The 22,282-nt window shown below is 34.9% G+C and overlaps 1 protein-coding gene across 1 annotated transcript in view; it reads right to left on the reverse strand.

Annotated features, from left to right (window-relative positions):
- LOC133524061 (protein kinase C, brain isozyme) overlaps nt 1-22,103 on the reverse strand; it is a 324,532-nt gene extending 302,429 nt beyond the window's left edge. Inside the window, exon 1 of the mRNA XM_061859857.1 lies at nt 21,768-22,103. Within this exon, the coding sequence (XP_061715841.1) occupies nt 21,768-21,952 (185 nt within the window). The 5' untranslated portion in view covers nt 21,953-22,103. The remainder of the gene's footprint in view (nt 1-21,767) is intronic.
- Between the last annotated feature and the right edge of the window lie 179 nt (nt 22,104-22,282).

Raw genomic sequence — 22,282 nt, forward strand, 5'->3', positions numbered from 1 at the left:
AAACGTCAAATTATGGCACGTCTTGGCAGCAACCATAAAAAAATCTATGAGAATTTTTTTTTTGTCTTTTGTGTTTTTTTTTTCTTTTTGTGTTTGTTAAATATAATTTCAGGGTTTTAAGGGGAATAAAAATTTCATTATTTTTGTGCTACGACGCACGGTTTAGGAGATACGACCCCATAAAGTTTTTTGTTTTTTCAGGCATGCAGAAATCTTTATAGGGCTGTATCTCCTAAACCGTGTGTCGTAGCGTAAAAATAAACAAATGTCCGTTCCCCTTTTAATGACCTCAAAGTAATAATAAAAAAACACAAAAAAGAAAATAAATAAAAAACAAAGAAGCAGAAAAGAAAAAAAAAGGGTAATGGCGTGCGTCGTAGCGACAAAATAATTACATTTTTGTTCCCCTTCAATACCCCACGCACTGAATAACGTATCACATCAGAACATTAAACAATCGTCATCATCCTATTTTTTTTTTTAATTATTTAATACAACAATATGCTGAGACAGGGCCTTTTCCCTACTGCACACATTGCTGGACCCAAGTGTGTAATTTTCGGATTTTAACGTGTACATAATTTATATCTGTTATTTTTTTGTTTTTGTTTTGTTGTTCTTATCATTATCTTTCTATCTTATTTCTTTCATCTTCTTGTCCTGTGTATGTGTGCTTTATAGAATAAATGTAATTTCTTCTTCTTCTTCATTTCATTCCAAGTTTGAGAAAAGCACTATACAAATCTCGGCGAGAAACGGGGTTGCCGGCCGCGTATCTATCCCTATCCGGCCACGCTACGCTCGGCCGTCTATATCTACTGGGCCTGCAACCCTTCGTTTCCCGTCCTCTATAGTAATGTACTATTGGTAGGTACCAATTAGGCTTGAGTCGGTCAGGACCGAAGAACTAAAAGGAATGAAATCCCACCACAGACCGAAAGGAACTAGTTCATCTTAAGCGCTCTTAATCGGTCTCGGTCCTTTAGTTCAGTAGTCGGTATGTCAGCGGGCCTACCGCGAACCACGTTCGACGGGTTGCCTCCCTGTCACACTTACGTACGAATTTACAAGTGCGACAGAGAGGCAACACGTCGAACGTTGTTCGCGGTAGGCCCTCAGTACCAAGTAACAAATCGGTCGGGAGCGAATGATCGGAATGAGTCAAGGTCAAGAAATTCGCTCTCTCACGCTCTCGCTCTGTTTATTTGCGAGCGAGAGCAAGATATAACCTAGTCATACTCATTCAGATCTCGAGATTTGCTCCTGAACTAAAGGAACTAAAGGACCTAAAAGAGCGAACTAGTTCGTTTGACCGATTGACCGAGATCGGAGCGCTCTTTTTAAAGACCGAGCGGGCACAACTCTAGTACCAATATAATAATAATAGGTTTTTAGGTAAAAACCTACCCAAAATCGGTAAAAATAAATGTAATATATAATCTTTTACTCAACAGAAAATTATCTCGATTTAACAATCTTCAAGGAAAACAAAATTTAATAAAAAACCTTAAAAAATACAGACTGGCAAACCAACTTTTAATAATTTTCAATAGAAAAGACACAAATGTAAATCGTAAAATAAATGTACGCATTAGGTTTTTTTTTTTCAATTTGCCGCCTTATTCTACTGATGGAAAAGACTTGCCAGACTATACAAGTTCGTGGCACACTCTATTTTCTACTAGTGCGCATTTTTATTACAAAGTTCTTACTAAGTTCTTACTGTGAGCATCACATTAGTAAATATCCTGTATGTGGCCTTATACTGAGAAAATGTAGTATGCACCTGGCTTTATACTCTTTGTTTGTTGTGTTTATGGTCATTTTAGTTTTTATAGAGAACTGGCAGATAGCATTCGAGCAGGATTACTGATTACTGATTTTGGCAAAATATGCAGACATTATTACATATTCATTATCATAAATGTAGATGTCACTTTACGCTGGTCTTCTGCAACTCCAACCAATAAGAACAAGGCCAGGTACTAATCCATCACGCTTAAATCACTCCATGATTAATATACCGGATATCCAACTCGAATTCAGTCGACTCACGGCCATCATTAGGCTTCCGGACGGACCAAGTTTTTGCCCGCCATTTTATTCATTCCGGTTTTGCCCGTGATTTGCCGGATAAGTTTGATGTTGGGAAGTGTTATTTATGGCTAGCAAGTTTGGTTTCTTGTTTATTTCTAATTTGACCCATGTAATATTGTAATGTAGTTCGATGAAATGGCTTATTTATTTCATTACATTAAAATTGCAATAAAGTGTATACTTGTGTTTGACGACCGGTCTGGCCTAGTCTAGTGGGTAGTGACCCTGCCTATGAAGCCGACGGTCCTGGGTTCGAATCCCGGTAAGGGCCTTTATTTGTGTGCTGATGAGCACAGATATTTATTTCTGAGTCATGGATGTTTTCTATGTATTTAAGTATTCCTATATTATATATATCGTAGTACCCACAACACAAGCCTTCTTGCCTTACCGTGGGACCTTGTCAATTGTGTAAGAATGACCCTATAATAGTTATTAATTTATTTATTTACTTAACACAGATTGCTTTGGAGTCCCATCTAGATCAAATAGGTAACGATGTAACATAAAAATACCTACACTCTACTATAAATATTTAAGTATATCTATTTTAAACGAAAAATACACCTTTCTCCCTTTTCGACACCAAGACTTAACTATCCAAAAATGTTTTAAAAATACCTACCTAAGTCGTTTTAAGGTTATCGTAATATCTCGTAAAGGTGACAGACAATAGAATAACTTGAATATATTGTCTAACATAGCTATTTAAAGTTAGCTAGTCTTTCCTATACCTATCTTATGAAACAGTTTGGCTACCACCAGTTCGGCAATGACATAAACGTGAGAGTCAGAATGGCGGGTGTACCTAAATAAAATCAAATGAAAAGCATACCATATTTTTGTACCTAATTTGTACTATTTAGTACCTCCTTTAAAAAATTTTGTACCTCACGGTACTTAAAGTTATCACCAAAAAACAGGTCACCCGCCATCCTGACAGTCAGAATGGCGGGTGTACTTTGTTACGCTATGTTCCCGTGGTTATTGATAAATTCTATAAAAGCCTAATTTTTGTACCTTTTTTGTACCTTCATATTCAATTATAATACGAGTCATTTTATTTTTGGTTTCCAAGTTTTACTCATTTTATATTTTGCTTGCTATTACAATTTTGCAGGCGTTATAATTTTTCAAATTATCGATTTCATTTTTAAGAAAAAACGCTAAGGTACAATTATTTTTATTACGCCAGGATTTAGTACCTTTAATGTTTAATCTGTTAAGTTCAAATAACTCAGTAAATCATGTCTTAAAAAAGGCTAGGCGCCAATTCAAAGAAATCTTCCTAGGAAAAATCATTTTTAAGACATGATTTTCTGAGCTATTAGAACTTAACAGATTAAACATTAAAGGTACTAAATCCTGGCGTAATAAAAATAATTGTACCTTAGCGTTAAAAAAGGCTAGGCGCCAATTCAAAGAAATCTTCCTAAGAAAAATCATTTTTAAGACATGATTTTCTGAGTTATTTGAACTTAACAGATTAAACATTAAAGGTACTAAATCCTGGCGTAATAAAAATAATTGTACCTTAGCGTTTTTTCTTAAAAATTAAATCGATAACTTGAAAAATTATAACGCCTGCAAAATTGTAATAGCAAGCAAAATATAAAATGAGTGAAACTTGAAAAGCACAAATAAAATGACTCGTATTATAATTGAATATGAAGGTACAAAAAAGGTACAAAAATTTGGCTTTTATAGAATTTATCAATAACCACGGGAACATAGCGTAATAAAGTACACCCGCCATTCTGACTGTCAGGATGGCGGGTGACCTGTTTTTTGATGATAACTTTACGTACCGTGAGGTACAAATTTTTTTAAACGAGGTACTAAATAGTACAAATTAGGTACAAAAATATGGTATGCTTTTCATTTGATTTTATTTAGGTACACCCGCCATTCTGACTCTCACACATAAACGCTATCGAGAAGGTAACTTACGTTCTATGCATCTCGCTCGTACTCGTATGTATATAAAGTAAATTACGTTCTCAATATCCTATATGTCAGTTTTGACACTTTCAGTGACTCATGGTACGGGTACTGTATTTTGAACAATATTAAGAACTTCGCGGTGAGAACTTTTTTTTTTGTGAAATCGTAGTTAATAGGGAGCGTGCATGAACTATAGGAGGCAGCACAGGAGCCGTTAGATTTTTGGCGCGAGGCGTATATGTGATGTGTATTGTTCCGATGTAGCCCAAAAGATGGCAGAACCTACTATGCACAAGAAAACACGTGACGTGTAAATGTACATGTTTATGGTTCCGATTCAGGCCACAAGATGGCAGACCCTCCAACGCGCACGGTCCCTTGGAAAGATGATTGTATAAGTCTGTTTATCTCGCGGTTACCTAAAGCAATTCCAAAAAAAATACGAACTCATAGAAATACCTATGTATCTACCTACGAATAGAAAAAATCAGTATACGAAAATCCTTAATACTAGCAAAGAATAAAGCTATTATTCTGGATTAATAAACTTGCGAATTTTATTCTAAGAAATAATGTTTGCAATTTTTCACAAGAATCATTATTCCCTCTCAAACGCTGTTTGACAGTTCTCTATAAAAAAAAAACTAAAATGGCCATAAACACAACAACCACAGAGTAGTAAAGCCAGGTGCACACTACATATTATTAAAAGTATAAGGCCATTTACAGGATATTACTGTGATGCTCTTGTAGAGCTTTTAACAACCATAAACAAGTCTAGTTTGTCTCACATTATTTCAATATTTTCAATTGGCACGGCTGATCTCAGCACACGCATCGTCACGCACACCAAATATCAATTCACTACAATTGGAAGTTATTTATTAATTGCCATTCTCGCTTCAAACGACGATTATTTGCTTTGATATCACTATAAAATGCTTATTGTTCAATTAAGGATGATTGGCTACAATAAGCCGGTGCGATTCAGATAATCAGGTGTTTTAAAATACAAGTTGTTACTAGATGATGTAAGATGGTATTTATAAAGTCGTTTGAACAATATCATCGAATATTTCGGATTACCCATGCTTTCAGTCGTAGGAGCGGTGAAGTCAAGGCATTAAATATCAATACGGACAAAATGCCAAAATATGTGTAAATGACCTTACTGTCCAGTTCGCAGAATGCCTTGGTTTTCCCACTAGTTATGTCGGCAGACTTAATTATGTGGGAGTAGGTAGTTAGGACTAATCTTTTGTATTTATGTTTCATGTTACCTATTCTGTTCGCCTTTTTAAGTGGTAATGTAAAGATCTGATAAAACAAGATGAACTTAACGTAAAAGTCTAGCTCAATGAGAGGCGAGTTTCTTTTTTGCATCCGAATGTTTTGCTCTTAGAAATAATGATTATTAGAGTGTGGATAGTCAACGAATAAGTACGAATATGTGCATCACTTTTATGCACAAACAAATGACTATCTACAAGTTCATTTTTGGCGCGAGAAAAATTCTCGTACTTTGCGTTTCACACCAACTACACGTACATCTGCCTTAGCGATGTTTTCTATGAAGCATGCAAATTCAACGAGCACAACGCTCAACCTAAGACGTAAGCGATTATGTCACTAATCGCAAGACAATTAAATCATGAAGCAACTTAAACATTCGCAAGAACCTGCTGCACTTTAGCTCTGATCTGTCGTCGTTTCTAAAGAATCAATGTCGTCAATACGGCCACATGTTTGCAGTATGTTCTGGCAGTAAAAATGTCGTAAATGTCGTGAGTGCACTAGCGCATAATATTAGGAAGTGTTTTATGACCGTACAGCCATTTGACAATGGGTTATGAGATGCTGTTTAGGGCACTTGACGTGTAGCCGTGCTAAATTGAACTAACAAAACGATGACAGTCTAGTCAGAGCAATGAAAACTGGGAATTATATCCAGAAAATTTCCGCAAACTGGTACTGCTCGTCGCTTATTTACCTTTGTGTATGTTCTACGTTTTTTAGTGGAAGCTTGTATGACAAAAATAAACACGTGCGTATTGTTCAAGTTTTACAGACAACATTTTAGCAACGAAAACTAGTACGGTCACAAACTTTAATAAAATTGTTGATCTATCTAAGATTCAAGCTATAATCTGTATTTCAATACTAACGGTATGAATGCACAATATAAAGTAAACCCAAAATGGCTCCAAGTCCGTGACTGTACCAGACATACTTAGACACAATTATGTTACGTAAATGTACATGCCAAGTTTCATGCAATGTCATTTCGTTTTAAAATGAGAGCGTAACTTCGATTGTATGCGCGGCTTTTTGGCGGTGGATTCATAAAACTCTTGAGAATCTAACCTTATCTATACACTGTAAATTGTATTGTACACTGTAGATTCTCAAGTCTTATGAACCCACCGCCAAAAAGCCACGCCCATAAAATTGAATTTACATCATTTTAAAACGAAATTACATTACATGAAACTTGCCATAAACATTTACTTCACATAATTATATCTAAGTATGTCTGGTTCAGTCACGGATTACTTACGGTACTTTAATTGTTGAGCCATTTAGGGTTTACTTTATCTTGTACATTCTTACCGTTAGTATTGAAAAACAGATTGAGATGAGAGTGAACAATCTCTAACTACATATATATATGCGGAACACGAGTCGATCTCAACATTTGCTTTAACACACCTCTATTTTCTCAAAACACACTGTACACATAATTACTACAAGCGAGTTAACAATGGAACAAAACGTAATTCCCGCACAGTTGTCAAGGTCGATCGCTAACGCTCAACTTGGAATCCCAAACAAAAGCGTGATTCTAACCTTAGATCCCGTAAGGGTATCGTTAAATTTAATTTCGGTTCAAGTTCAATATCCAACGAGCCTCTGGATACCTGTAATGGCCTTGTAGTACGAGAGCCGACTGGATTTTGGGGCTGTGCAAGTTTTTTGCACAGTTTCTTTTATTAACCTATCGAAATGTTTACTTTATTAATTTCAATCTGAGAATCTTACTATCAATCGTATAACCATGCTTGAAGAACATCAAGCGTTCCTTAAATTTTGTTTCGAAATCCTTAATAATTTCGTTTTCACCAAACTAGCTCGTAAAGGCTCTCTTCATTGTTCAAAAACTGATGTGAAAGTTGCATTTTATCCACAAGAGTGGCAAAGTAATTTGATGCAAATTTTGAGTAGTCTCCCTATGTTGGCTGTTAGAATTGACGTTTAAATTAAATAATGATTTTTAATGATAGATATTTAATAACGTTCCTTTGAATTTGTTTGTAAAATTTGTAATGTTTTACATTTAGTATTTTCCTCACATTGGTGTGGTGAAACATGATGTGTTTCACTAGGGAGCAAAGTTTGTTTAACCCTCGTGCGTTTAAATACTCGCAACGCTTTAAACAACATTTAAGCCCCCTTTTACAAATAAATATTTCTAGTGTGGAGGTCATACGGGACGTGTGAATAATTTTCAGACATCAAATTTTTTTTTATTAGACAATACAACCTTCCGGCTCAAATACAATTTTACAGTCAAGTTGGTTTTTAAAGTATTAAACTACTATTCATTTTTTTTTTTAATTAACCGGCCACCAGCTCCTGGTCTACGATTACTATACTGGGCCGATATTAGATTTCCAAAATGTTATGATTCATCTCCATACCCTACCTAGCTGCTGAATAATGCCTGGAGGCCTTCGTCTGAAGTATTTGATTACTTTGGCGGAATGAAAGACGCCTTTGATAGCTAAACGCTTTCGTTGACAATTATTTTTTTGTAAGAATGTTGCAAAAATTATATTGAATTGATTTTTCGCATGGTAGTAGGTATAGCTAATACTATTTGCAGTTTTTGTGTTTTTTTCCATAGGTGTACCTTTACAAATACTTGTTGAAAAGAGCTGTCAAAAAATCTCTGACATTTTAATCATAATTTTTTCAGGGAATTAAATATTTAAAAAAATCTGAGTTATACTCCTACTCATTCTTTGTAGCTATGATTTGGTTTGATTGCTCTACGTTATATAGTTCAGGACAAAAACGACTTTGAAAAATGTGTCTATAAAATGACGTTTTTGACATTATCTCGGTGACGCTGCACAGTGTGTGATTTTGGCTTAGTTGCGGCCATCCCTATATTTCGCGCTTTTTGGATAGATGATAACCAAACAGTGCGTCAGTGTTCTAACAACGGAAGCTAAAAAGGTCGGCCTAAGTATATCACACGAAAAGACTGAGTATCTCCACATGCGACGCTATAAAAATACCCGTGTTCCACCCCAAAACCTAAATGTAGGAGATATAGTGTACAAAGGCGTGTCCAAATTTAAATACTTAGGCTGCACCGTTACTGATACCAACAATCGTGACGAGGACATAAAGATTAGGATCCAGAATACATTGCGATGCAGTGCAGCTCTTCACAAGGTGTTAGTGTCCAAGCTTCTAAGCAGACGCACCAAGATCCGAATCTATAAGACCGTGATTCGCCCAATCCTAACCTACGGATGCGAAGCATGGACACTAACACTCAAGGAAGAAAACATGCTGCTAGTTGCCGAGAGGAAAATCCTCCGTAAAATATTGGGCCCCAAACGAAGACCGGATGGAAGTTGGACAGTCCTTAAGAACCGTGAGATTGAAGACCTAGTGGCTGAACCTAACATCATGGGAGAAAGTAAAGCCCACAGACTCCGTTGGTTAGGCCACCTTGAGAGAATGGACGAAGATCGGAACGTAAAAAGAGCGTACCTGGGTCGCCTAGCAGGAGGACGTCCTATCGGACGCCCTAGGTATCGCTGGAGCGACATGGTGGAGGCGGATCTGCGCGAGCTTCGAGTCGACAATTGGCGAGAGGTCGCACAGGACCGAGAAAAGTGGCGCTGTCTTGTGTCGGAGGCCAAGTCTCATTTTGGGTCGCTGAGCCAACGGAGTAAGTAAGTATAACCAAAAAAAGCTTGCTTTTAAACTCCAAAGACTTTAAGTACCATAGTTTTTGAGATATTTATAAAATCGAGAAAAGTCCATAAAAACCAGAGAAACGCATTGTATGCTCTGTCGAAGCAGATTAATCAATAAATGCTCCCTGGTATGCTAGACATGATTTAATAGCATCATTATACGCATATAAATATATACTCTCACGTAGTCGTCAATTAATTAATTTCTATGATATGACAACTTTTTTTTTCGGCTATTCCCTTCACGGTCGCATTTTTTTTCACTGCATAAATGTTAAGCAAGGTTATAACTATTACCATAAAAAATATCAAAGGCAACCAATGCAGGAATAGGGAGATACAATTTTTTCAAATTTTAGGTTAGGGTTGTCACATCTCTAGTCTAAGTACTACAACCTAATTATTTTGTTTTTAGGAAAAATGGTAGAGCGACAGTGTTCCTTTCTCATCATCACATCTTCAATAGTTTTCATCAACAATCTTCGATGAAAGATATTATGTGGAATTGGGAAGGGGTCCGCCCTCGTTAGACACTAGTCGAAACCCAATTCCTATACATAATATCTAGAGAAGCGGGGGTGAGGTGTCATGGAGCCGTTAAAGACCCATGGCACTGCTTTGCCTCAGCAGGCACTGACCCGTCCTGCCACCAGCGGTTATGAAGTGGCGAGTAAACAAAAACACCCCGGAAGGAAAGATAGTCGAAGAACGAAAAAAGTTAATACAGGCGGAAATTAGAGCAAAAATGTCACTTTTAGTTGATGTGGTTCGCCCGAATGCAGGGACGACAAATGATGGGAATACCGCACGCACAGCATTATCGGACGAACATCGAAAAACGTTTGCTGAAATCTTAGGTCTAAAAATGTGGCTAGTAGAAGACTTACATACAATATTGGTAGCTCTATCGAGTGGGTTACATATTGATACAGAAAAATTTGAAGAATTTTGTAACTCACTTGCAAAGAAATACATAAATAAATATAAGTGGTTTTACATGTCAGTATCGTTACATAAGATATTGATACATGGTCGAAGCATTATAGAGGCTAGTACGCTGCCCATAGGTATGTTGTCTGAGCAAGCTGGCGAGTCAAGAAATAAATACTGGCGTTATGATCGGGAGCACCATACTAGAAAATTAAATTGTACGACTATTTTAGACTTGTTCCACAGAGGCTTAGAATCGTCCGACCCCTACTTGTCTTCCATCAGTTTACGAAATAAAGAACAAAAACGTTTGCCTATACCAAACAAAGTACTTCGCCTACTGAAAGTAACGTCTGATAATATTCATTATCATGCACTGAACAGTGAAACGGATAACATAACTTTAACAAGAACAGATGAAATCATAACATAGATCCCGATAAACAATTAATTTAAACTTTCAGTACAAATCAACCACTAATGGAATCAATTTTACATAAATTTTGTGACAACCCTATTTCTATAGAAATCGGAAAAAAACTTAGAAACGCAATATCTCCGAGTTCCTGCAAGATAATTTAACAGAATTTTCAAATTTGAAAGATACATTTATTAAGTTAATTTTACGAGTAAAAAAAAATGCGACCCGTTTGTAGTAAATTATTTATTAACACTTTTTTATGATTTTAAAATTTATTAATATACCGTTATCCTTTGCCATCAGAGTCCTGAAACTATCACAACTAATGTGTTTTAAACTGACAAACATTATGTATTTAATTTTAAACGGTAGTTGGATTTTTTTAGGAGATTTCGATCGAAACATTTTTTATGAAGGTCGTTGACCTCTCAGAAAAAAAAATATAATTACGAAACTAAGTAAAATATTGCAACGGGAGTTTCTTTCTAGGCTTACTTATAACCAAACACGTCATAATATAAAATAAATTAATGATGTCCGCAACTAAGCCAAAATCACACACTGTGCGCTGACGGTTCAAGATAGGGGGTTGAAAGTTAAGGTGTTTCTATAATATAAGATAGCCAACCCATGACATTATAAAAATCCGATATTCATCACAGGGGCCACTTCTCCTTCCTTAGCCTGCTAGACCCTTTCGAAACAACTTAGTCTCATTATTATTCAAATTACTTCCTTCTTAAAACGGCCTTTTTTAAATATATTGAATTTAATTGTGTACCATTTTATAACCTTTGTCGTGTTTACAATATTTTTTTAACAATCTGCCGGAGCTAAGTACAACAGATATTACTTAAGGTAACAAATGGTTTTATGGATAACTTTATCCACGTGATAAAATAACCGTCACTTTTTAACACTAAGGGATCGAAAGTGACGGACACCGTTTTATCACGCTGTCACGTAGACAAGAACGACTATCATACCCGTACAGTTGTCACGTACAATTTTACTTAACGTTTACTGTACGAAATACATGTAAGATAGGTAATGTAGCAAAATAAGGGGATGGTAACCGATTTCTAAATATGACAACACTGTGCAGTTGGTCATTAGTCATTAAATATGTTTTCACGGAGTTTCATAATGTCAATTTTGAATTTGAAAAAACCTTCACAGTTTCATAAGTTGGATCTTCTCGTAGTCTGAAGGGGTTGGTAAGAACGAAGAGTGTTGGCATGAACTTTAATCAGTTCTTAAACAACTAAACAGTAGACAATTAATCATTTGCTCATTAAAGTTCGAACCTCGTCAAAAACTTCCATCTAGTCTTTGTTCAGTAACTCCTATTGAATTGGAATTTAATTAATTCTGCGATCCAATAAATCTCACACCTTTTGCAGATGACATCTTTTGAAGAGAAACAAAAGTGAATAAGGAATAAGATATAATTGATATTTTGTTACGATAAAGCAATTGAAGCCCGTTTAAAATGTCTTGAATGAATCTATTATTATGGAGCAATGTGTAATAACTTTTAATTTTTATATTTTTTCCTATTTTGAGGATATCTTTTTATGAATAAAAACAGTATTTTTGATAATAAAATAATTATTGTTACAATCTTTAATCAAAATAGAGGTATGCCGAGGGTCAGTTAAAATGTTTTCTATTCTTGATCGATTTTGTTTCTTTTTTAAGTATTATTATTTATTTAATATTTACACAGAATTACAGTTTAAAAATAATACACGGTGAAATGACGATTCCATACTATAAGTATGTACAATTATGATTAAATTAAAACACTTTTAAAACACTAGATTCCCTTTTATCCATCATCTCAAAAAATCTCAAGCATTACTTACACACATCCGCCCATCGCCCCGCAAACAGGTCACATTCGGGTGCTGAAACTAGGAGCGCATTCAGCAGGGTCAGAGCACGAGGGATGGACGAGTTTCTATGCGCCACCGTGCGTGCCGTTTGCACTGCTAACAGAGGTCGCACTCGCGGTCTGAGTGTTATCTTTTTTAAATCAGGAGCAAAGAACCTCACTAGCCTCTCTACCAGTTCCGGGCAGTCCGATTCCCCGCGCAGGACCCGACATGCAAAAATTTGCAAGCAGGAGTTGCGTCTCACTTCCAGGGAGTTGAAACCAAGGGTCCCAAGAATAAATTTTGTAGGATACAGGAAAGGATAGTATCCATACTATTTCTTATAATACATCCTTAAGAATGTTTTTTGGACCTTTTCCAAGAGTAAAATGTAGGTAGATTCATGAGGGTTCCAGACTAGCGTTGATGCTTCTAATTTGCTTCTTACCAGAATAATGAAAACTGCCCTTGGGAAATAGTATGGAACGCTCATTTGTTTCTTGCATTGAAAATGTATAGTTTAGTAGGTACTTTATAGTAAATCAAAACTAAGACAATGGTTGAAAGTAAATAGGTACCTATACTTAATTTTGCATAGTTTTTTATTGTATATTTTATTTACTCTTTATAAATTGAGTTAATCGCCATTTATTGCTGTTAACAGTAGACCCCTAAGATATATTAAAAAGTAGTTAAAGATACGTCATACAGGTTCCGAAATTAAACTCTTAAATTGTGACTCTTAAAGATTCACACCCACCGCCGACTAGCCTCGGCAAAAAGTCACACCGATCTCAACATTTTCATAGTTTAATGTGCCGGCCTTTGTCGTCGATTTTATACGAAAATCTATCGCATTGTTGCATGATATAAACATCGATATCGAGCTGGTCGTTCAAAAAAAAACATTCAATCCCTACGGAAAAGTCAAACAGCATGACATTCTGTCTTTTTCTACTTCTGAGCATCAAGTATACAAGTTTCTAAGCAGCATTGAATAAATGAGCAGAACGGAACAGTTTTAATTCAATTAACAGGCTCGTCCGTTAAAAATAGTAACAATAGAAGTGTTTAAATGCTCTTGTTTTATATTAAAGCTCGACTAGCTATAAATAAATTAAAGATCAAATTAAGTATAAATGTGATTTTTTCTTTTGTTTAATCATTGCATGACAACATTCATAAAGTTCACTTTAATTTATGGCAGACTTCGACACTGCTAATTAATTCATTAGGGTAAGTCAGGTTTTTTAGGCAAAGCCTACAATTTCGAGGAATACCCCTGTTAAATTTGTTAGCAATGAAATTTCATTTTAGGAACGGGAACAGAGAAACAAAATACCGCAATAATGATTTATTTTACTCAACCTAGTTCAAGAGGTCGATCCTAATTTAACATTTTTTATGGTTTTTAACTGATTTTGATACGACCTTGACGATCGTCTTGGTGATTGGCACGCATTTCACGCACGATTTTCACTTCATTTTGCATGCAACAATCGGCGTGAGTGATCTTCAAAGTAGTATCATAATGAGATCAAACCCAATTGTTAAATCAGAACGGGCTCCTCAGGTCGGCAAACTTTTGAGCAGAGTCAACCGCAGTGCAAATCACTATTCGTAGGTTCCTCAAATAGCCGCAAATTGCATAGTACACCAAACGTATCGCTTTATAACATTTAGCAAACTATAATTAAATCGTCAAGTAGTAGTAGGCAAGACACCTAAAAATGTACCAAACAATGATTTGCAATAAAACAACTGGAATTAAAATACAAAAAATAACTTTAGTCTGGCAAATCAGTTTTTTCTTACTAGAATATAATAAAAAAGTTAATATGATAGCGGCTTTTTTGTAATTCTCATTCTCAATCAATTATGCTATCGTTATAACCCGTGAGCAGATGACAGCTTGACAGATTATTTATTATTTAAAAAGATAGGCCAGTGGCCCACCCTCGTATCAAAAATTTTACTTAATAGTACATTTACTTTTACTTGCTTTAATAGTACATTGTGCAACGAGGGGGCTCGTTGCACAATGTACTATTAAAGCACAGATGAAAATATTCTCGTATAAATATCAGAGTACCTGGGCGACCGAGCTATGCTCGGTTATAACTATTTATTGTAATATGGTGGTCTATAGGTGATAAACTTAACTACATTTTTTTACTAAATTAAACTTGTCTAAAACAATAAAAATTAAAAAATTATATACAAACTTGAACATATAAAAAAAAAAAAGTTAGTCACCGGGCGAGATTCGAACCCGTAACACTCGTTTAGCAGTCCGCGTCTTAACCCGCTGGACCAGACGGACAGTGGCCGGTAACACGAAATTAGCGACCATATTCTGCGTCGAAAGAAAAACGCATGAAAACTCGAAAACACGCGTTTTCCCAAACATAAGACTAATCTAGATAGATTGTATACCCCCAAAAACCCCCATATACCAAATTTCAGCGAAATCGTTAGAGCCGTTTCCGAGATCACAGAAATATATATACATATATATATATATATATATATATATACAAGAATTGCTCGTTTAAAGGTATAAGATATTATAGTTGAACATTTTCTGTGTTCATTTCTGAAAACATGAAATTCCCAGGGACTGATCGTAGCTCTAAAATTTGATATTTTTACAGCAAAATTCAATCTCTGTTCTAATATTAATATTAATCTAGATATTTTTGAACACTGTTCAATGTTCATTCTCCGTAGACAACTTGACACTTTCAGATTTTGCTTTCACAAAGGTATTCTATTAAAAATCTAAAAGTACTTACTTATTTTTATGCACTAAGGGTGGACTACAGACTTTGTACAATATTGGTTTTAACTACCTACCTAAGTACCTGTGCCTACACTGTCACTACAGGTATTTTAATGTAGGCTATAATATAACAGTTATGGATGAATTTCAAACAATTACGTAATGAAATCAATAAAATAATGAACAAATTGACTATGTCTTTTTAAATCTATCTATAGATATAATGATTCTGATTATTCTCGAGTGCGACTGATGTCACTGATGTCTAGGTATTCGTGCAAACTGTGAACAGCTAGAAACGACTTTTACCGCACCAGCTCGTAAAGGCTCCCATTATTCTTCAAAAAGTGATGAGAAAATTGCATTTTATCCACAAGAGATGCAAAGTGATTTGATGCAAATTTTGAGCTGTTTCTTCATGTTAGCTGTTGGAATTTTAAAATATTTAATAGGGTTAATTTGGATTTGAATTGTAATTTTTTACTGTTACTATATTGCTCGTGTGCTGAAAATTCTGTGTTTCACTCGGTAGCAAAGTTTGTTTAACCCTCGTGCCTTTAAACCCTCGCAACGCTCAAGATTCCACTTTTTAGAATAAGATAAGATAAGATAATTTATTCCATAACAATTTTACAATCATGTCGGAAATATATTAAACCTAAAGTACTAAAATGAATCACGATTCTATAAATAACATGCATAACTTAAACTAAAATATACAAAATAAAAAATATTACAAATTGCAGTCGTATAAATGTCATAAAAAAATGTAAACACTTTGAAAAATAAATTAAAGATTACAAATATAGTCGTTAACATCGTAATAACATTTACTAATTAAATGGTCCCTTAGCCTGCATTTAAATTTATCTATATTATTCATTAATTTTAGTTCTGTGGGGAGGCAGTTATACAATTTTATTGCTTGATATCGCACACAATGGTGAACAACTTTCAATTTAGGCGCTATCAAGATGTCCAAGTCCTTCCTGCGTGTGTTCATTCTAGAGATTCTTTCTTCCTCGGTCTCGTATCTCTCTAAATGTTTCACGACTCCAGTTAGTAAGACTAGAATATACAGACAGGGTACTGTTAGAATTTTGAGCCGGACAAAGTGTTCCCTACACGACTGCTACCACGGGATACGGACCATGATTTTGATGGCACGTTTTTGGGCAACAAATGCTTTATTTATATTGTATTTGTAGCTTTGACCCCAAAACTTAATGCTGTATCGCAATCGAGACTCTACTAATGCATAATATACTGACGTTAGTTGCTTTAAAGTAACTTCATCGCGTAAGCTTCTCAGTGCATAGCAAGCGGAGCTGATGTTATTTTCCAGCGACTTAAGTTCTTCTCTCCAGTTAAGATCTCTATCTAAATGTATACCAAGGAATTTAACACAATCTTCAGTCGCCACATCAGAACCTTCCAAGTTAACGTGTAGGGACTCTCTATTCCTAGACGTTGTTCTAAATAGCATGGCTTTTGTTTTATTCATGTTCAAGATTAGGTTATTGCTATTGAACCACGTTTGAAACTTTCTAAGGAGTGCATTTACTTTATTGTTCAGTTCTTCTGTATTAGTTGAGGCAACTATTGCGTTTGTGTCATCTGCAAAAACGACTACTCCAACATCGCTAAAATGTTTACTAATGCAATCAACCAAATCATTAACAAATATTACAAACAGAATAGGTCCCAGAATAGAACCCTGCGGCACCCCTTTATTAATTTTAACTCGAATCATTCGCTTGCTCGAGTATCAATATTAGCAGGAGGATTTAAACAACAACTTTGTCTACTTTTCAGTCGACGTTTAAATCCTAAATATGTTCGCTTCCTCGCGACTCAAAATCAGCACTCGCAACTTTGATCTCGTGTTGCACAAATATCAATTTCAATCTAAATAAGTAAGGTACAGGTGCGCAGGCGCCAAAGAAGGCTTGATTCTTAAGCTTGCCTACTTCCGAAATTGCATACTTTTATAAGTGTTAATGGGTTCAACTTTTGCGTCCACGTTCGCTAGTACCATAGACAAAACTGCAAGTTCATATTAAAAATAAGAAAAATTAATAATAAAAATAACGATGGGCCGTCTTTGGCGCAGCGCAGGTATTGTTCGTGTCATCCACGATGACGCGCAGATTTTTCAAATCTAACCTTTAATAACATGACAATATGAATCAAGCCACGCGTTTTCGTGAATGACACGATCTAATAACCTTAATTGCGCACTTATATGAATAAGATGACACTCGAAGGACCAAAGGAAGTTTCATGGATGGGATGGGCTGAGGATTCAGGTTCCAGTCAATCTTCAGGGTAAAGGAAATCTGAAAAGAAATGTATACCTGTAGTTTTTTGCAAATAAATAAACACTTAGGCAGTATCAGTTATAGATACTTTTGAGTAAAGACATTATTTTAGTGTAGCGTATTGATTGGTGCTTTATAAGTTTGAAAAGCTAATCTAAATTGTTATATACCTACTGATATTAAAAAATGATGAAAAACTTCTTACAAGATATGAGTAAGACAGACATACCCCACTAATAAAATTATTGCCTCGACTAGGTACTCAAATCTAACTTTGAATGAAAGTTACAAAGAAAACACATTAATCAATTTATAATAAAACAATCATAAAATTGATTACAGTAATATTCGAGCAAACTATTTTCGATGATAGATACCCCAAAGAATTATTCAACACAAGTTTTCGTTATTCATAATCTAAGATTGAAACAATATAATCATATTCCCAAAAACAAAACAAATTACGTCGCGAATTTATCCTACGTTCAGTACCCCTAGTGTAAATAAATTCGATTTTGAAACTTGACGTACGCGTTTGCGTTTAGTCTCATTTTGTATGTGATTTAGAAAAAGCGCGCCAAGCGGGACGTTTTGGAAACTCAAAATCTTATACAAAATGAGACTTAACGCAAATAACTCTGGGAAAGTCTATATTTTTAGAATCCGGAGAAGTAGACTACGTAGTACCTAAACCTACACCATTCAATCACGTTATTACCTATAAGTGAAGTTAACAAAAGACTCGAATAAAGCAAACATCCCAATAAACCCATAAAGTCAACCATAAACAACCAAGATTTATGTTCAAAATCTGTCAACGGCACCGTGGACTAATCGTAGGTCGTACTAGTGATGGAGCGAGGTCTACCGCCATAAATAAAGCATCAGATGGCCTGTAACGTTCTCCATTATATCGTTTACCGCTGTGGATAAAAGCATCGGTCACTCTCGCATTTGTCAAAGTGACTAATATTTTACACGCGATAAAAGACATAATATTGATAATAAAGTCCATGACCGCCACTGTAAAGTGATATAAAATACAGCGTGTACAAAAACTACGTTCATGTCGAGTTATGTAAGACTAAGAATTTACGTACTTCTTAAAAACTTTTTATAAGTTGTTTTGTGTTTGAAAAGACGGCAAAGTTCTAGCTGCCATCGGAGAAACGTTTATCCGAAAAATAAACTTTAGTTAGGGCGTAATTTTTGGAGTCGGTTTCACTGATATTTTATACGGTTTTAAGTAAGAAAATTATACATTATTAGGGGTGGGGAGGTATTACCTACCTTACCTACCACACGCCTAATAATATATTTGAATCTGGAATTCAATAGATTTACATATAACAAGAAGATTTTCTTATTACATCAGCGATAACCCAACAGCGATATTTATATGCGGATCGTGGACCCACCTTTATCTAACCGATGAAATCGTAACGCATATGTCTGGGAAACCAATATAACAAAGCTATAAATAATTTCTTATAATAGAATGCCTATACCTACGATACGACTCTTCCAGCGCAGTATTTCTTTCTCACCTCAATCACGTCATAACGAACTCAAATAAGACCCGTCATGAACCATAGAAATAGATATTCACACTTTTTTTCATATATTCACAGTTAAATGAAGATAAATTCTGTTTTAGAGCCAAGAACATGTCACTGGATGTAATTTTTCAACAGTTTTTTTAACGTTAAAAATAACTTAGCATCATAAATTTTAATTCAATATTCAGATAACAGTATGTCTGTAAATATGTTTAGCAATATAAACAATGACTAAAATTGAACATGGTGATTAAAACAATGTAAACTACTGGTACTGAAAAATGTTCTAAATAAACATATCCAAGCTATCAACACAGGAAGTCTGTATAGTGAAACAGACATTTGAGTCACAATACTATTGTTTATTAATTATATACATGTTTTATGAAATTTCTTAGACTATAGAACAATAATTTATTTTAAATACAGTTACCTTGGCGAATTTTAAATAACAAAGAGACTTGATACTATTGTTGAATGAATAGGCATATTTTTTATTGTCTGAAGCACAAAAACGTTAGCTCATTAAATTCTATTTATGCTTTAGTTTGAATGAATAGTACAACTTCTAACTCTTATAGTTTGAAACAGTAAAATGTTATGACATTTGAAATTGCGTGATGTCTGACATTATGGATGTAATGGCTGTATATCACTACTGGAAGTCCCGGACAATTTAAAAAGCAAATATTTTTAGTCTTTGATGTTGAAAAGTTGATGGGTTTGAATTCTTGGAATTGGGGAGGTCTTGAATTACTGTAACTATATTATAAGGTCTACTGTACTGTTAACTAACGCAGTTAGTAAGAAGTTATTTTGGTCTGTATTGTGTTTAGAAAGTAAAAATTTAATATATCAATTAGTTTTAGTCCCAATGTAGCTGAGTAGGTACCTTCTAAGTTTTGTTTTTTTTTAGCATTAGAAAAAGTGTAAAGAATGTTGATGTGTTGTTTTGTTGAAAAGCTCTATAAAAAAATAGTAACAATTACTTAAGAAACCAAAAGAATGTAAATGATCATTTAAATGCTAAATAATCGTTACATAATAGCTGCAACTTATTTTTCAATTTTTCAATAAGAAATATATCAATATCCCCTACCTTCTTTCTAAAAAAATTAAGTATACTAGTAAATCACAATGCAACTTCTCTCCCAACTACATGAGATAAGTGGTAGACCCATATAGTTGCTGTCATCCATGATGACATGCACATTTGTCAAATGTAACATTTAATAACATGACATTACAAGTCAATGCACGCTTCTTTGTGAATGACATAATCTATACCATTGTAATTGTTCCTCTTTTAGCTTTATTAATAGAGTGAAAACAGCCTGGTTGTTTTGTATTTTGACTTACTGTTGGCAACAACCAATAACTGTATACACAAACATATTCTAAACAAACATTCAACAAGTCCATCATATGATACCGACTTATAGAGAAAGATAAAGATAGTTTATTATTCAAGTAGGCATATTACAATGCACTTATGAACGTCAAATAAAGCTACACCGGCTCTAACCCTACACCTCTGACCCTAGATGATTTAAATCCCCCTCAATTGGAGGTGGGTATCCTAATATGGACCGGCAAGAAACTTGGCGGGACACATCTTTTCAAAGCATTTGATTCAACAAGTTCCAAGCTGATAATAAAACCGCTGAACTCATTGACAAGCATAATTTTTTTGTTACCATTAATTTTTATTATATGATAATATATTATGTTTGCACAAAAAATCTGTTAATATACACCGTGTTTTTTTTGATTTGCGTTAATTTCGAGGGTACATTCCTGAGCTTAAATTAAGTAACTTTCTCAAAGATACCGATATTCTAACTAACTCCATTTCGGAGATAATCAATCATAATTTTTTATATTATAAGGCCCTTACGAGCGTGTACACTTGCTTTAGGACCTGTTTACTTATTAGTTAGTGTTTAGTGCGAGTTCATACATTTGCTACTAAACGTACGTACTATCTCGGACAATCGATGTTAGAAATGACATTGATATGTCACAGTTTTCAATTGTTTGGTTGAGTTAAATGTAATGCCCGTGTTACAACAACGCTATATGCAACATTTAGTTACTTTTTATAAAAATAAAAATAGTAAAAAAAAAACAAAAAAAATATTTTTTTTTGAAAATTAACTATGCCATTTAGTTTCCTTAAACGTACTTACCGAAACCCCGGAGTTAACGCAATTCAATAAAAACACGGTGTATAAAAGTCAACAAAAACCATACATTAAAAAAAGTACATTAAAAGGCGGAAAGAATTATGGTTTGAAAATTATGTACAATATGAATGTATGATCTAGTAGACAAACAACATAAAAAAAAAAACAATCAAAAGTGAAAAGATCAATGAGATGTACAAAAAACAATAGACCATCAAGTTATTTTTTTTTTTTGCTGATGACAATTATCTCCACAAAAACCAATGAGAACTAAAGCTATAGTCAACAAGGAAATAAGAAGAATAAGATTTGTTACTTTTCCTTGAGTATTTAATTCAGTAACAAAACCATAAAACAACAGGCCTTGCCTGAACTAAAATAGTAGAGTAACAGGAAAATACAATAGGTATGCAGACCATTTAAAATCTAATTGGTTTTGGTGCATAAATAATAAGCAAGAAAAATTGATTACCTGGTCTTATGGTAGCATAAAAAGTTAAATATTTCTAATAGCCACACCGTCTATGTTACCACGGCACAACGGAAACCACTAACGATTGCCAAGCGCCTCCGCTTTGTAAACAAACAATGTGTATTTTTAATTTCTTTAGATTCTGACAATAGAACTCATCAAACAGCCAATAAATTACACTTACCATATAAAATCCTTGCAGTGCGAGCAAAACGTCGGCTGCTTGAAGAACCTCGGCATGAACTTGTGATCCTTCACGAAATAAACATTCTTCTTTTTCAGGGCACCCTTTCGGCCCCGCTGCCGGAACGCCTGCCCTAACTTCAGATCACCACCACCATCATCACAGTTGTTCTCCTCGTCCGCCATAGCGATGCGCGGTGGCGAGCTGAACGCCGGTGGATTCGGAAATACTTAATTCACTGAAATCGCTAGACTACACGAGCACACGACCGGACCACCGCTCTCAGCCAAACGTCATTGCGTTTTGTGTCAAACTGAGTACATGAAGGTATCGAACTGTCACCGCTGTCAGTGTCAAACAGTGAAATGATACCAGAACATGTTTACATTTACCCTTACCCTTAAGCAATTTTCTATTCTCCATTTAACAACTGATTTTAATTGTAGATTCATTGTTGCGGGGCCAAAAACATAATAAAATCGAGGATCAAAGAATGCGACGAAAGCAACTTGATA

This window comes from Cydia pomonella, chromosome 13, assembly GCF_033807575.1.
Source record: "Cydia pomonella isolate Wapato2018A chromosome 13, ilCydPomo1, whole genome shotgun sequence".
In the NCBI taxonomy this organism is placed as follows: domain Eukaryota; kingdom Metazoa; phylum Arthropoda; class Insecta; order Lepidoptera; family Tortricidae; genus Cydia; species Cydia pomonella.